The sequence below is a fragment of the Myxine glutinosa genome, chromosome 5 (genome assembly GCF_964187855.1).
Source record: "Myxine glutinosa chromosome 5, kmMyxGlut1.1, whole genome shotgun sequence".
NCBI lineage: Eukaryota > Metazoa > Chordata > Myxini > Myxiniformes > Myxinidae > Myxine > Myxine glutinosa.
The window spans coordinates 211,804,743-211,821,645 of NC_136265.1; the positions used below are offsets into that span (position 1 = coordinate 211,804,743).

Consider the following 16,903-nt stretch of genomic DNA (forward strand, 5'->3'; position numbering starts at 1 on the left):
CTCAAAATCACCAACGACCTTCTCCTCTCCTCTGACGCTGGCAACCTCAACATTCTCATCCTCCTCGACCTCAGCGCCGCCTTTGACACCATCGATCACACCATCCTCCTCACCCGACTTGAAACCACCTTTAACATTACCGGCACTGCCCTCTCTTGGATTAAATCATACCTCTCTGACAGACGTCAGTTCATCTCCATCAATAACTGCAAATCCCCCACTGCTCCCCTCCCCCAAGGTGTCCCCCAAGGTTCAGTTCTTGGCCCCCTCCTCTTCATCCTTTACCTGTCCCCCCTCGGTCACTTAAACCGCCGTCATGGTCTCCAATTCCACTGCTTCGCTGATGACATCCAGCTTTTCATCTCCACCAAGTCCATCTCCACCGCCACCCACTCTACCCTGATAAACTGCATCACTGAAATAAAATCCTGGCTTCAAATCCACTTCCTCAAACTTAACTGTGATAAATCTGAAATAATCATCATTGGCCCAAAAACGCTCACCAAGTCCACCCATAACTTTGTCCTCAACATCGACGGTTTCCCAGTATCCACCTCCCCTCACATCCGGAATCTTGGCATCATCTTTGACCAAACCCTCTCCTTCGACAAATACACCAAACAGATCACAAAGACAGCCTTCTTTCACCTGAAAAACATCGCCCGTCTCCGTCCATCCCTCTCCTCCGTGGCTGCAGAAACCCTCATCCACGCCTTCATCACTTTCCGTCTGGACTACTGCAATAGCCTCCTTTATGGTTCACCCTCAACAATCACCAATAAACTCCAATACATTCAGAACTCCGCTGCCCGTCTACTCACCCATTCCCGGACCCGTGACCACATCACCCCCGTCCTTTACAAGCTTCACTGGCTCCCCATCTCCCAGAGAATCCAGTACAAAATCCTCCTCTTGACCTACAAAGCCCTCCATAACCTGGCCCCATCCTACCTGGCTGACCTCATCTCCAGACACACTCCCACCCGCAACCTCCGCTCTGCTGGTACCAACCTCCTGACCCCCCCCATCCGGACCAAATTTAGATCCTGGGGGGACAGGGCCTTCTCCATCGCTGCTCCCACCCTCTGGAACTCGCTACCTCACACCATCAGAGACTCCTCCTCACTCACCACATTCAAAACTTCACTCAAGACCCACCTGTTCAACACTGCATTCAACATTTAACCCACAGCATCTAACCCCTGACTATCTCCTCTCCTTCTCCCTCCTTTGTGCTTTGAATATTTCCCTATTGATTCTTCTTTTTTTGCAATTGTTTTTATGTTTTGCTATGCATTATGTTTTGCACTCTGTCAAAGCGTCTTTGGGCTTCCTGAAAAGCGCTATATAAAATAAATGCATTATTATTATTATTATTATTATATCACAGGTGGCGTGACAAAATGTAAGGACAGATACAGTTGACGATTGGCTTCACAATCGGGTATATAAGGGTTGTTGCGTTCTGTATTAGTGGAAAACAACTGCTGCACGCCTACAAAAGTTATTGCCGCTTTCTCTGGAGATGGTCCGTCAACTTGACAATGCTGTTTGTCATGGAGTGGTGGCTTTACGAAATTCTGGCATGAAACAGCGTGCTATTGCTCGGCAGTATGGCATCACTCAAGGTCAGGTGTCAAAGATCCTGAAACGAAATTCTCAGAGGGGTGTCCCTACTCCAATACCGAGGCCAGGACGTCCACGCAGAACTACAAGGAGAGATGATCGCCAGCTGCACCGGTTAGTCTGCAATGGCCGTACCAAGTCAGCTAATCGGCTTAGGGCTGAGTGTCAGCAACTGACAAATGTTCCTGTATCCAGAAGGCTAATCAACCAACGACTGGTTCAAGCAGGCTATCGTGCCAGGCGTCCCCTGAGAAAGCCACGCCTGACCAGACAACACAGCCAGCGCTGATTGCAGTGGGCCAGAGAGCACCGTCAATGGCAGCCAGGACACTGGAATCACGTGACTTTCAGTGACGAGTCGAGATTTCTGGTCTATCGTCAAGATTGCCGCGTCCGAGTGCGCAGACAAGTGCATGAAGCCCACAACGAAGATTGTATAGTGCCAAGAGTCCAAGCTGGAGGTGGTGGGGTGACCGTTTGGGCTGCTTTTCATGCAGGGGGCAAAACTGACCTGGTTGTTCTGAATGGAAACCTGAACCAGTTCAAGTACAGGGTCATTCTGGAAGAAACATTGCTTCCATTTGCTCGTGCAGCCTTTCGAGGAAACTTTGTCTTCCAAGATGACAATGCACGGCCTCATCGTGCTCACATGATCCAACACTTTCTTGCTGACCGTGGTGTAGAGCATACGGAGTGGCCTGCCATGTCCCCGGATATGAATCTGATCGAGAACTTGTGGGCAGAATTAACGCGTCAAATCGACAACTTGGACCAGCAGCCTACCTCTGTGCGTGAATTACAGCAGACTATTGTCACTGCATGGCAAGCGATTCCTGTCCAAACCTTGGCAAATCTCGTGAACAGCATGCCTCGACGTGGACGTGCTCTCCTGAATGCTCGTGGGGGTTACACGAAGTACTGAACTGTAATTTTACTGTCCGTAATCCCAGTCATAATTTAGCTTTTGTTTTTGTTGAAATTTTTTTTGGCTAATGTGCAAAATAAAGAGATACTTCTGGAAAACGTACAGAAGTTTAACACAGTACTGTCCGTGATTTGAGTTCGATATAAGTTTACATCACTTTCAAGGATCAATTTATTTGCTTCGAAATGTCAAATGTGGTTTTTGTTTCTTTTAAAGGTCACATTAACAAAATATAGAATAATTTCAACATAATTCCAATGGACTTTTGGTTCTAAGTCATCTTGAAAAGTAAGTTCACCCCCACAAAAAAAATATTCCATATTAAATGCCAAGTCTATATATATGTATATGTGTGTATATGAAAGATTTGTGCAAGAGATGCGGCATATCGGATATGGAAAAACTCTTCTTCCTGACTCGCATTCAACATTCATATCCACCAGAAATCATTGCAAATATGTTATTCGTGAGGCGAGGCATTCCTTTATCCAAAATAAATGTGACAACCTCTCATCTTCCACTAAGATCTTTCTGGTCCTCAGCTAAAAGTATCTCCAACAACTTCTGTCACTCTACCTTTCCTTTACTGTCTGGTAATGCTATAGCTGCCTCTCCGACTGATAAAGCAACTCTTTTTGGTTCTCTTTTCTCCTCTAATTCCACACTGGATGACTCTAACATTCCATCTCCCTCTGAAGCACCCCTTACCAATCCTATGCCCCTCCCTATAATCTCTTTCCATGCAGTCACAAAAGTACTCCCCTCTCGGGACACAAGCAAGGCGTACGGACAATATGGCATTCCTCCTCATGTCTTGAAGGAGTGTGCTTCAGAACTTGTACCTGTGCTTGCTTGTTTGTTTATTGTTTGTTTATTTTTTGTTTATAAACCCAAACTTTTCCTCTTTCCTGGAAACATGCCTTAGTACAGCCTATTTTAAAGAAGGGTGATCGTTCAAACGCTTCCAACTACCATCCTATTACTCTGACTTCTCCTCTTTCCAAAGTCTTTAAATGTCTTCTCATTTCCCATTTCCTCAAGCATCTTGAATCTCACAGTCTTCTATCTGACCATCAAGATGGCTTTCGCAAGGTAAGATCTACAGGTGATATCCTTTCTTACATTACGAATGGCTGGGCCTCTTCTCTGAGAGACTTTGGGGAATACTTTGTTGTCGGCCTTGATATCTCAAAAGCCTTTGCCCCCATTACTGTAGACCCTATTACTGTAGTCATGTAATGGGTACCAGGAAGTAAGCACCACACCAACTATTGACCAACAGGAAATACCTACCACACTTTAACCTGCCTGTGGTGCACAAAACAGTTCTGGGAACAGCCATTTAAAAAAGGCTCTTCTTGCTAAACAGTTGCATCAGCAGCTCCACTTAGTCATGAGCTTAGGAGAGCGACAGCTCCCTACGTCTCCATAGGATTGTACTGTAGCCAATTCCAGGACGACAATTTAGATCAGTCCACCGCATTTAGACCAGACCAGAGGGAACATCTACAAGACACATTTTTGGGCTTGTTGGCCTTCCTCATGAACACACACATCAAACACAAACATCTTAACCCCAAAGGGCCAGATTGTATGGTCATGCAATAGGACCTCCTCAGTAGGAGTAGGTTCCCTTGTGAAGATGCCTTTTTTAATATAAAAAGGTAAAACAAATGTTAAAACAGAACTTGGGACGTGTACTTCAACCCCATGGCCAAAGTACACAGTCCAACAAGTCTGTTCCATGAGCATACACATACACCCCAGCCCAAAGGCTGAAGTACATTGTCAATGAAACACAATCCTAACTCCCAAAGGTCAGAATGCATGGTCATACAATTAGACCACTCCTCAATTGGAGTAGGTCCTCATGACTTGAGTAAAGAGTTGAAGCTCCTCCCTGGAGTGAACTAGTCCAGCCCAACAAGACATTAAGTCGACATTGACATTTATCAGACCCCAATACTGTAGTGGGCAGTTATTAATTACCTCCTCCACCAAAGGTGGGTGGAAATTCTGTTTTCACCGCTGTCTGTCTGTCTGTTTGTGAACATGATATCTCAAAAGGTTGTGAATGGATTTGGACGAAATTTGGTGGAGAGGTTGAGTGTGTAACAAGGGCGAAATGATTAGATTTTGGTGAAGATCCAGATCTGGATACTCTAATTTTAAGTGATTCTTCAGCATTGAGTAACAGGGCCAAAAATGATACAAAGCAGGATATCTCAAAGTTGTGGATTTATTTGGTCAAAACTTGGTGGACAGGCTGGATATCTGACGAGGACAAATTGATTCTATTTTGGGGAAGATCTGAATACAGATCCAGATACGATAAAAAATTTTTTTACCTCCGGGCTGTGCTGTCTGGAACAGCGTTTGGCTGTCTGGAACAGCGTTTGGCTGTCTGGAACAGCGTTTGGCTGTCTGTGTATGATGTACATAGAGTCACGTGAAAAAGTAAGTACACCCTATGTCAGGTTTTGACTTTTTCAACATATTTCAACATACAGCTATTTGATCTTCATTTCAACAATATTGATAGATAAAGGTGATATAATATAACAAATATCATGAAACATTTACATTTTGTAGTCCATTGTATAATTTAAATAAACATAAATGCAAATTTCGCATGTGTAAAAAGCAAGTACACCCTTGGCTCTAATAGGTGGTATTGCCCCCTTTGGCAGAAACAACCTCAAGTAGGCGTTTCTTATAACTGTCTTCCAGTCTCTGACATCGACTGGGAGAAATTTTTGCCCACTCCTCCATGCAGAATTATTTCAGCTGTGCGATGTTTGAGGGGTTTCTTGCATGCATAGCTCGTTTCAAATCCCCCCACAACATCTCGATGGGATTTAGATCCGGGCTTTGACTTGGCCATTCCAGAACCCTCCATTTCTTTCTTTTCAGCCATTCCTTGGTGGATTTACTGGTATGTTTAGGGTCATTGTTATGTTGCAAGGTCCATCTTCGGTTGAGCTTCAACTTTCCGACAGATGGTCTCACATTATCCTCAAGCACCCTCTGGTACAATGAAGAATTCATAGTGGATTCTCTGATGGTGAGCTGCCCAGGCCCTGATGCAGCAAAGCTGCCCCAAACCATAATATTTCCACCACCATGTTTTACAGTTGGTATCAGGTTCTTGTAGTCAAATGCTGTCTTTGGTTTTCGCCAAACATGTCTTCTGGTACTGTGGCCAAATAGCTCTACCTTTGACTCATCTGTCCAGAGCACATTGTTCCAGAAGTGCTGGTCTTTGCCGAGGTGTTCATTGGCAAACTTTCGTCTTGCCCTGATGTTCTTTCTGGACAGCAAAGGTTTCCTCCTGGCACACCTCCCATGTAGATCAAATTTGTGCAGCCTCTTTCTAATGGCAGACTCGTGCACTTTGTCATCAACAGTGGCAAGAGCTACCTGTAGGTCCCGTGATGACATTCTGGGGTTCTTAGAGACTTCTTTCAGCATCTTGCGGTCTGCTCTCGGGCTGAACTTGCTGGGGCGGCCTGGCCTGAACAAGATAGCAGTTGTTTGGAATCTTCTCCACTTGTAGGTGATCTTCCGGACAGTCGAATGATTGATTTCAAATTGTTTGGAGATCTTTTTAAATCCCTTCCCAGACTCGTAGGCATCTATAACCTTCTTTCTGAAGGCCCCAGAGAGCTATTTTGATCTAGGCATGGTGACGCCGCACACTTCAACAACAAAGAGCAAACCAAACTAAATGTCTGAGGTTTAAATAAGACAGGTTCCTCCAAGATCCTCTCTAACGATGTTCTAATCATTTGCACCTGAGCTGGTGCACCTGATTCTAATTTTAGGTATTTGAAGTAGTGATAAATGTAGGGGTGTACTTACTTTTTGCACATGCGAAATTTGCATTTATGTTTATTTAAATTATACAATGGACTACAAAATGTAAATGTTTCATGATATTTGTTATATTATATCACCTTTATCTATCAATATTGTTGAAATGAAGATCAAATAGCTGTATGTTGAAATATGTTGAAAAAGTCAAAACTTGACACGGGGTGTACTTACTTTTTCACGTGACTGTATGTATGTATGTATGTATGTATGTATGTATGTATGTATGTATGTATGTATGTATGTCCCTTCCACTGGCATTTTGTGGGTTTATTCCCTTTAAAATTCACTTTATCTGCAACCATTGGTCTAATTGACACAAAGTTTCACCAGAGGAGCACTTCCTCCTGTAGAAAATTTTAATCATAATTATGATGACATAGGTCACGTGGTACGGCGCCATCTTGGAAAAACCGAAAAACTTTGCAACTCTATCTTCAAAATTGCTCCATGGAAAAATTGAAAGGTGGCTCATTTTAAAGTACCCTTTTAAAGTACATGGGGAACGATGTATGTTAATGATGTCAGAGGTGCCTTCATTATGACATCATAAATCGACAAGTACAAAACCTGATCCGATCAGTATGAAATTTCTTGAGCATTATCTAGGGATAAATTTGTTGAGAAAAAAAATTGGATGTCATCGGTCACGTGGATCGGCAGCCATGTTTTTACGGCATAGCCCATAGGGCAATGCCATTTGGTCTGGAACAGTGTTTGTCTGTCCGTCCGGTGTATGTATGTCCCTCACAAACATCCACCAATCAGAGATGAGGATCCGCTCACATGACAGGGTGACAGCAGATCCAAGCCTGGCTAAGCCGTTGTTAGAGTACATCGGTCTTGTTAATTTTTAAGTGATTCTTCACCATTGAATGATAGGACTAAAAACTATATATATATATCATGATATTTCACACAGTTGTGGACAGATTATAACAAAACTAGGTGGTTGAGTTGGTTAGGCGACAATAACAAGCCGATTATATTTTGGTTCAAGTCCGAATATAGATCTGGCCTATCGGTGTAGGATACAAAACGTAAACTGTTCAGCCTGGCGGAAGGATGTGCTCTATCGAGTGCTGTTCTAGTTTATGTTGTGTTGCTGAGGGTGCAATAATTTCCTGTTTGCTTTGTACCATTTTGCCTTTTACTGGATTACTGGATTTTGAGACGTAAAGCGTAGCTTATGTGCCCCTCATGTCTTAAACTTAACAGTGTCTTAAACTCTAATATCGGGGTTAAACTTCAAGGGATGGTCAAATCAATGCTTCTCAAGGGCAGACTTAAACTGATTTAACGTGCCAGACTCGATCACATGACTAGGAAGAGAATTTCAATTATTTATACAAAGGACAGAAAAGGCACACTCTCTGATTTAAGTCTTAAAATAAAACTCATTCAGCTTGAGTGAATGCCCTCTTGTCCTGGTCGACTCCTCTATTGTGAAAAACTTCTTATAGTCCACATTATCCAATTCTCTGAAAATTAAAAAAATATCTTTGCTCTACTTCATCTTTATGCAAGAGTGGTTAGACCAAGTGCCCTCATCTTTTTTTTTTATGTTGGAGGCTCCAGGCACGGATTGTATAGCCCTCATCAAGGCCTTAATTAAATAAAAGAGAAGAAAAGTGTATGATGAAAAGTATATGATGTTTGTTTGTGAGAGAGACTGAATCTGGCCCGGTAGATGTAGTCTGTGTGAGACAGAAAGTAAGACCAGCAATCCTGATACGGAGAGTGTAAGATGGTTCCGGGCACCACTTTAACGCTCCTAAGTCAGGATGGCAGTACCACCCTGGGCGGGTGCTGTCTACAACCTACTACCTAGAAAAGGTCTATCTGGATACTCCATTCTACGAAGTTCTGGTAACCATCTAGTAGTTCTTTGTTGCACCTTCTCGAGGCAATCTTCATCTTTCTTGTAAAAAGGTGAGCAAACTATATTGCAGTACTCCAGTGTTGGTCATACAATGGCTTTGGATAATAGTACAAGCCCCTTTATATCTAATGCCGAAAAAGATCTCCTAATGATTCCGAGCCTACAATTGGCTTTCTCAGCAGCATCTGCAATATGGCAACTAAAAGATTAGCTTGAGTGAAGAGCACCCCTAAGTCCTTCTCCTTCCTTTCTGACTTGATTTATCTGCTTTCACTCACCTTGCCCATGGTCTCTTTTCTCTGTCTCTTTTCCTCTGTGGGTTTAATTAAATGATCATGTGTAACTTTATTAAGTTGTGGGTGCAAAGGGCTTTAAACATTTTTGATCAGTGGTGCAGCTGAGCATGATCCAAAGTCAATGCCCTCTGTTTTGCCTTCTGTCCCTTAGCATCGAATGCAGTGGAAGATGAGCAAGGCTTTCTGTGGGAGAAGGCAAGAGAGGGTGATTTTTACAGTGTTCACTACAGCCACACAAATCGTCTCCATGTTGACCTCTGGCCATTCTACCCCCACAATGGCCTAATGATCCGAGAGTCCTGGATGAAAGGCCATCCCCAAGATCGAGCCTTTCCCAAGAGTTTCCTGGTGCCCCTTGACAAGCTCGGATTCGCTGGCATTCAAGCGAACGTGCCCAACAACCATCGCCAGTTCCTTGAGCTGAAGTTTGGACGGGGTGTTATTGAGAATCCCCAGTTTCCCAACCCTGCCAAACTGCGATTTTTCTGACAGTTTTATGATTTTTTTAGTTAAAAGATTTGCAGGTTGAGGAAATATTTTCGGTATTTTTCCATTTGGTTCCCCTCGTGTGAGCAAGCTAAAAGTGTTCAAAATGATGAAGGAACTATAAAGATTGCTTCATACCTCTTTGTCTCTCTCTCTCTCTCTCTCTCTCTCTCTCTCTCTCTCTCTCTCTCTCTCTCTCTCTCTCTCTCTCTCTCTATCTCTATCTCTATCTCTATCTCTATCTCTATATCTCTCTATCTCTATCTCTATATCTCTATATCTCTATATCTCTCTATCTCTATCTCTATCTCTATCTCTATCTCTATATCTCTCTATCTATCTCTATCTCTATCTCTATCTCTATCTCTATATCTCTATATCTCTCTATCTCTCTCTCTATAATCTCTCTATCTCTCTATCTCTCTATCTCTCTCTCTATAATCTCTCTATCTCTCTATCTCTTTATCTCTCTATCTCTATCTCCATCTCTATCTCTCTCTATCTCTCTCTCTATCTCTCTATCTCTATATCTCTCTATCTGATAATATGGACCAACTTCTATCTACTCATCCCAACTCTCTCTTCCTCATATGTGGTGATTTCAACTGTCATCATGCCAGTTGGCTGGGTGTGGGTACCTCTCTCACCAGCCATGGCTCCTCAGCAAAGGACTTCTGCGACTCACTGGGACTGACACAATCTGTCAATTTCCCTGACCCGGATCTCAGTCAACGGAACATCTTCTCTTCTGGACTTGGTTATGACTAACTTCCCTGAAAATGTCTGCTGCTCTTCTTCTGCTCCAATCGGATCATCTGATCATGTCCTTGTTAAAGTGGACATCTCTCTGACCATCCTCAGGGAGCCTGCTCAGCGTCGACGAGTCTGGCATTTCACTCAGGCCAACTGGCACGGTCTTCAAGCAGCCATCAATCATCTGGACTGGTCTCCCATCTCTACCACCTCTGACATCAACTCATCCTGGGAATTCTTCCAAAGTACATTGCTCTCTCTCATGCACAGATTTATCCCATCTCGTCTTCAGTTGTCATACCCTTCCTCCCGTCCATGGTACACGGAATCTTGGGGTGAGGCTGTTGCCCAGAAACAACTTGCCTTCGTCTCCTGGAAAGCAAATCCAACGGAAGGAAATCTCATTTCCTTTCACAAAGCCCGAAACAAGTGTGTGTCCACCCTCAGGAGAGCCAGGAAACAATATCTCTCCGTTCTCAAGACCGAACTCTCTTATCTGTCTCCCTCTTCCAAATCCTGGTGGCGTCTGGTCAAATCCGTTTCTGGTGTTTGTTCCCCCTCCATCCCCTCCCTTACCTCAAACGGCTACACAGCTGACTCCGCACGTGAAAAAGCTGAATGCCTCAACTCTGTGTTTGCCTCTAAATCTTGTGTCCCAAACCCATCCCTCTCTGTACCCACCATACCCAGTCGTACCCTGCTGCTCCTGGACTCCGTGTCCTTTCCTCCTGACAAGGTGGAAAAGTTTCTGTCAACCCTCGACTCTGATTCTGCAACTGGACCCGACGGCATCAGTCCACGGGTCCTAAAATCCTGCTCTGCCGCTCTATCTCACCCTCTCTCTGTTCTCTTCACCCTCTCTTTTGCTCAAGGTCAACTGCCATCTGCTTGGAAATCAGCCAACATCACCGCTTTGCACAAAAAAGGTGCAAAAACAGATCCTAGCAACTACAGACCAATCAGCCTTCTCCCAATTATCAGCAAAGTCATGGAATCCATCATTGCTTCGGATATGAAATCTTTCCTCTTCTCCAATGGCTTGATCTCTGATCATCAATTTGGTTTCAGACCAGGTCACTCTACTCTGGACATGCTGCTTCTGCTGTCTCAACAATGGATGGAGGTCCTCAATGCCAAACAGGAAATTAGAGCTGTCTCCCTCGACATATCACGTGCCTTCGACACGGTCTGGCACCCCGCTCTGCTCACCAAACTCTCCTCCTTTGGTATCCATGGAAATCTCCATGCATGGCTGGCGGACTTCCTCTCTAGTCGTCGTCAACGTGTGGCCCTGAATGGGTTTCTCTCATCTCCTCTTCCTGTTCAGGCTGGAGTTCCCCAAGGCAGTGTTCTGGGCCCCGTGCTTTTTCTGGTCTTCATCAATGATCTCTCTGACTCTCTTGAAAATCCTCTCTATCTCTTTGCTGATGACTCCACTCTCTGCCGCTCCATTCCTCTTCCCTCAGATCGGCAGTCTGCAGCCTCCTCACTCTCTGAAGACTTGGACAAAATCACAGACTGGTCAAACAAGTGGAACATGTCTTTCAATCCTGACAAATCTCACACTCTTACTATGTCTCTCCGAAAAGATCGACTGGACAACCCTCCCATCTACTTTCTCAACAATCCTCTCCAAGAAGTTCTGTCGCTCAAGCTTTTGGGTCTCACTATCTGCCATGATCTTTCTTGGGAAAACCACATTTCCAAGCTGGCCTCCAAAGGCAGTCGCCGACTGGGCATCCTCCGTCGTGCGAAGTCCTTCCTCGGCACACCTGAGCTCCTCACCACATACAAGGCTTTCATCCGCAGCTCAGTGGAATACTGTTCTCCCCTATGGGCCCGGTGCTCCTGCCTCACACCTAGCTCGGCTTCACGCTGTTGAAACCAAAGCTTTCAGAATTATTGGAATCTCCCGCGATGAAGCTATCTCTGAGGGCCTTTCACTCACTCACCGCAGGCAGGTAGGTGGTCTTTCTGTCTTCTACCGACTCCTCTCCGGCCTTGCACCCCCAGCTCTCTCTGTGCTCTGTCCCCCAAATATTCCTGCAGGTCGCACAAGATCTGCCAGCAACCCTCTGATGGTTAAACTGCCGAAATCTCGGCTCTCTGCTCACCTTCACTCTTTCATTCCTCTTTTCTCCCGCCTCTGGAACAAACTCCCTCACTCCCTTCAATCCCACCCCTCCCTCCAGGTCTTTAAAACAGCTGTTCACCACCATCTCTTATCTTCCCCCATCCAAAACCTTGATCTTTTCTACCCCCGCTAATTCACCCCAGATCCACCTTGTTTGAAATTCCAACTTCTTTCCTGGAAGTCCTGGCAGTGTCCATATGTTTTATACCTCTCCCACCGCCCCCTTCCCATGCGCCCCCCCCCCCCCAAAGCCCTCGCCCTCTCTCAGATCTCTCGATGTCTCCATGTCTCTCGGTCCCTGCTCTCAAATGTTGTGTTTGTGTCCTTCCCCCTCTCTCCCCATCTTGTCTACCGCTCCCGATGTTATATGTTTTATGTGTCGGTTTGTCTTTCTGTGTGATTAATGTTCGCTCTTTCACGAGCCTCGATCTTGTATACAAAAAAAAAAAAAAAAAAGTCTCGCTATCTCTCTATCTCTCTATCTCTCTATCTCTCTATCTCTATCTGTATGTATGTCTGTCTGTCTCTTTGTATGTCTGTCTTTATTTCTTTGTCTCTTTATTTCTCGGTCTCTTTATTTCTCCGTCTCTTTATTTCTCTGTCTCTTTATTTGTCTGTCTCTATATTTGTCTGTCTCTATATTTGTCTGTCTCTATATTTGTCTGTCTCTATATTTGTCTGTCTCTATATTTGTATGTCTGTCTCTTTATATCTATGTCTGTCTCTTTATATCTATGTCTGTCTCTTTATATCTATGTCTGTCTCTTTATATCTATGTCTGTCTCTTTATATCTATGTCTGTCTCTTTATATCTATGTCTGTCTCTTTATATCTATGTCTGTCTCTTTATATCTATGTCTGTCTCTTTATATCTATGTCTGTCTCTTTATATCTATGTCTGTCTCTTTATATCTATGTCTGTCTCTTTATATCTATGTCTGTCTCTTTATATCTATGTCTGTCTCTTTATATCTATGTCTGTCTCTTTATATCTATGTCTGTCTCTTTATATCTATGTCTGTCTCTTTATATCTATGTCTGTCTCTTTATATCTATGTCTGTCTCTTTATATCTATGTCTGTCTCTTTATATCTATGTCTGTCTCTTTATATCTATGTCTGTCTCTTTATATCTATGCCTGTCTTTTTATATCTATGTCTGTCTCTTTATATCTCTGTCTCTTTTTCTCTGTCTCTTTTGCTCTGTCTGTCCCTTTTGCTCTGTCTGTCCCTTTTGCTCTGTCTGTCCCTTTTGCTCTGTCTGTCCCTTTTGCTCTGTCTGTCCCTTTGTCTCTGTCTGTCCCTTTGTCTCTGTCTGTCCCTTTGTCTCTGTCTGTCCCTTTGTCTCTGTCTGTCCCTTTGTCTCTTTCTGTCCCTTTGTCTCTGTCTGTCTCGTTGTCGCTGTCTGTCTCGTTGTCGCTGTCTGTCTCGTTGTCGCTGTCTGTCTCGTTGTCGCTGTCTGTTTCGTTGGCGCTGTCTGTCTCGTTGTCGCTGTCTGTCTCGTTGTCGCTGTCTGTCTCGTTGTCGCTGTCTGTCTCGTTGTCGCTGTCTGTCTCGTTGTCGCTGTCTGTCTCGTTGTCGCTGTCTGTCTCGTTGTCGCTGTCTGTCTCGTTGTCGCTGTCTGTCTCGTTGTCGCTGTCTGTCTCGTTGTCGCTGTCTGTCTCGTTGTCGCTGTCTGTCTCGTTGTCGCTGTCTGTCTGGTTGTCGCTGTCTGTCTCGTTGTCGCTGTCTGTCTCGTCGCTGTCTGTCTCGTCGCTGTCTCTTTATCTCTGTGTCTCTATCTCTGTCTGTCTCTATCTCTGTCTGTCTCTATCTCTGTCTGTCTCTATCTCTGTCTGTCTCTATCTCTGTCTGTCTCTATCTCTGTCTGTCTCTATCTCTGTCTGTCTCTATCTCTGTCTGTCTCTATCTCTGTCTGTCTCTATCTCTGTCTGTCTTGTTGTTTCTGTCTTTCTCTTTATCTCTGTCTCATTGTCTCTGTCTTTTTGTCTCTGTATGTCTCTTTATCTTTGTCTGTCTCTTTGTCTTTGTCTCTCTCTCCCCCCCCCCCCCCCCCACTCCCCACTCCCCACTCTCCCCCCTCTCTATGTTTAACTCTCTATCTTTGACAGATACTCTCTGTATGTTTTGACATTTCTGACAGACAGGTACTTGGGAGGGAGACAGCACGGTTGCATTAGCCGACTCTTTTCTCTCTTATTGGTCTTGATCTTTTATTGTTGTTGTTTTGTTTTTTTTTCAAATAAACTTGCACTTTTCGCCTTTGTTGAACCTTATTTTTGGTTTTTAGTTTTGCACAAGATGGTAATTGAATACAGTCAAAGCATTGCGTTGAGGCATTCCTATGTAAGCACAGTCTGTCCTGCATCCCACCAGAAGCCATTCAAACGGACGAATTTATCTTCACGATTGGGGGGTGAATATTCGTGCTGCATCCCTGGTGGGGGTTAACAACATTGTGGTGTTCGTGCGGCAGGTACACTTTGTAGATATCGCTGTGGAAAATGGGATATTTTATGGAGCTGACCATTTTGTTCCGGTTTCATCAATGGACACCGGCTGTTAAGATACATTTAACCAATGCTGTCCTTGTGTTTTCCTGTGTTGAACAATTTTTTTACAAGTTAACCAAGTTGGTACCATTGTATCTCATATCATTACGGTTCCTCTATGTAATACCAGAAATGACAAGCTTAAACATCTAGTTGTTTAGGCGTTTGTGTTTATATGGTGTTAAAGCCTGGTGTTACCTAGCTTGTTGCATACCTCATTCAGTGGCTGATCATGAGTATAATTTTTTGTGCTCCCCTTATCCCTGCTCTTGGTTTTTTCTATTGTTTTTATCCTGTTTATTCTATTTTTTCTGATATTGCAGAAAATTATGTGTGCGTCTCCGATCATGCAGAGGGTTAGAACGGAACACCATGGTGCGGTTAACAATGGTTGTGATGTTAGTACAGCCTCCAAATGTGTAATTAGTGACGAAAATGATATTGGAGAGAGACTGCGATCTCCCAAAGGAATGATCTGTGATGAAGAAGAGTTTGTGTGTGTTCTCTTAAAAACAATGTGAAACGGTCTTTTTTTAAATGCTGAAGAGTTGGTACCTTCAGCTGTTGGTCAGGTGTTGGTAGTGCAGCGAGATGGGACTTCAAATCACTTGGATGGCCTTTTTGCAACGTGAGCAAAGTGATGAGATGTATTAGTTGAATGCAAGTCCTCACCACTTGCTCACGTTGAATATCAAAATTTTATGGATTCGGACGAGCCAAGGCATCATTTGAGATCAAATAACAGATCATCTTGGTGGATGCAAGCTTATCAGTAAGACACAACATATATCTATATTATAAAAGGAGACGTGACGGTCTGTCTGTCTGTCTGTCTGTCTGTTTGTCATGTTATAACTTTAGAACGGATTAACGGATTTCAATAAATCCAACACTGATGGATTCGGGTAACTCCCGGGAGTGTTTGTGATACAATTTTTATTTAAAAAAAATAAATCTTTATGGGTACATGGACACGCGTGTCAAAACTGCAAATGCCAACACGTGACGTTGGTTATCCCTGCACGGAAAGTAGAATCTCCCAGGAATCTTTTTTTTTTTCTTCCCCCATAGATTAACCATCGCAGCAAAGATTGATATTTACATGAGCGAAGCAAAGGGTCTTATATTCTAGTGGCTTTACAAAAGGGAAACCATGCACCACAAATCTCTTGGAAGATCGAGAAACTATTACCAAACAAATTGACGAATGTATCCCAGTTGATGTGGTATATATGGGCATGGCAAAGCTTTTCATAGTTGCAAACGGCTCATTGCCAAAATTGCAGTGCGTGGAGTGGGTGGCAAAATTATACAGTCGATGAAGGCATGATTATCAGGTTGGAGACAGAGTAATGAATTACTCATGATGCCAAATCAAGATGGTCATATGCTACAAGCTCAGATAGTACAAGGATCAGTGCTTGGGCTGCTATGCTTCCTGATCTAGAGGAAAATTTGCTTGAGAAGACTGGGATCATCAAATTTGGGATGACACCAAAGTATCACGCAAGGTATGGGATGAAGGAAGAATTTCAAACCTATAAAAAAGACATCAACTGCCTCCAGACATGGGCTGCGAAATGGCAAATTAAATTAAACTTGCACAAATGTGGATTAATGCACGTTCGAAGCCACATCCCAGACCACGTACACAAGATAAGGAATTCTCAACTCCATTGATGGAAAAGGAGAAATATCGGAATATTGATTCACAAGTCTCAAAACCTCGTCTCGATTTGTCTCAGCAGCCAAGAAGGTCAACGGTCCTTAGTATGATACTGTTGCGGGGAAGTGAATACGTGGTAATGGATGTAAAGCAGACTTCTTATATCATTAGTACACGCTCATTGTGAAATGTCAGTTTCTGAGCAATGGTTTCTGTGTAAAATGATAGAACACGTGTCGAAGTTTATTCAGGAGATTATAATTGTGACTCCTTCCCACCGTAATGTGTCTACAAGCTTCTGCACCATTCTCGGTCATTACGTCTAAATCATTCCCTTTGTAATGTCTATTTGTTTTCTTTTAAAGCGAATTGCCAATAACCAGCTCCGTGAGCCCAGCAAATCCTCCCTAAAGGACGACGAGTACACCGAGTACTGTACTCGAGATGAAGTACTCAAGGTGAAGTACTCGAGATGAAGTACTCAAGATGACGAGTACTCAAGACCAAAGCAAACGGGTGTATGATAAGGACGAATTTATTCGATTTTGGTGAAGATCTGGATATGAGGATTTTTTTAAGTGATAGGGCCAAAGTGATGTACAGCAGGCCATCTCAAGTAATGGATGGGTTGTAACAAAACTTGATGGATGAATTAGTTAAGTGACAAGAAGAGGCAGATTCGTTTTTGGTCGAAGATCAAGATCTGGCCTA

General features: G+C 43.6%; 1 protein-coding gene across 1 annotated transcript in view; it reads left to right on the top strand.

The window, feature by feature from the left end:
* Window positions 1-9,263, top strand: part of LOC144892464 (ribitol 5-phosphate transferase FKRP-like) — a 55,362-nt gene extending 46,099 nt beyond the window's left edge. The window contains 1 exon segment of the mRNA XM_078779446.1: window positions 8,754-9,263. Coding sequence (XP_078635572.1) covers window positions 8,754-9,091 — 338 coding nt within the window. The 3' untranslated portion in view covers window positions 9,092-9,263.
* Window positions 9,264-16,903: the final 7,640 nt, after the last annotated feature.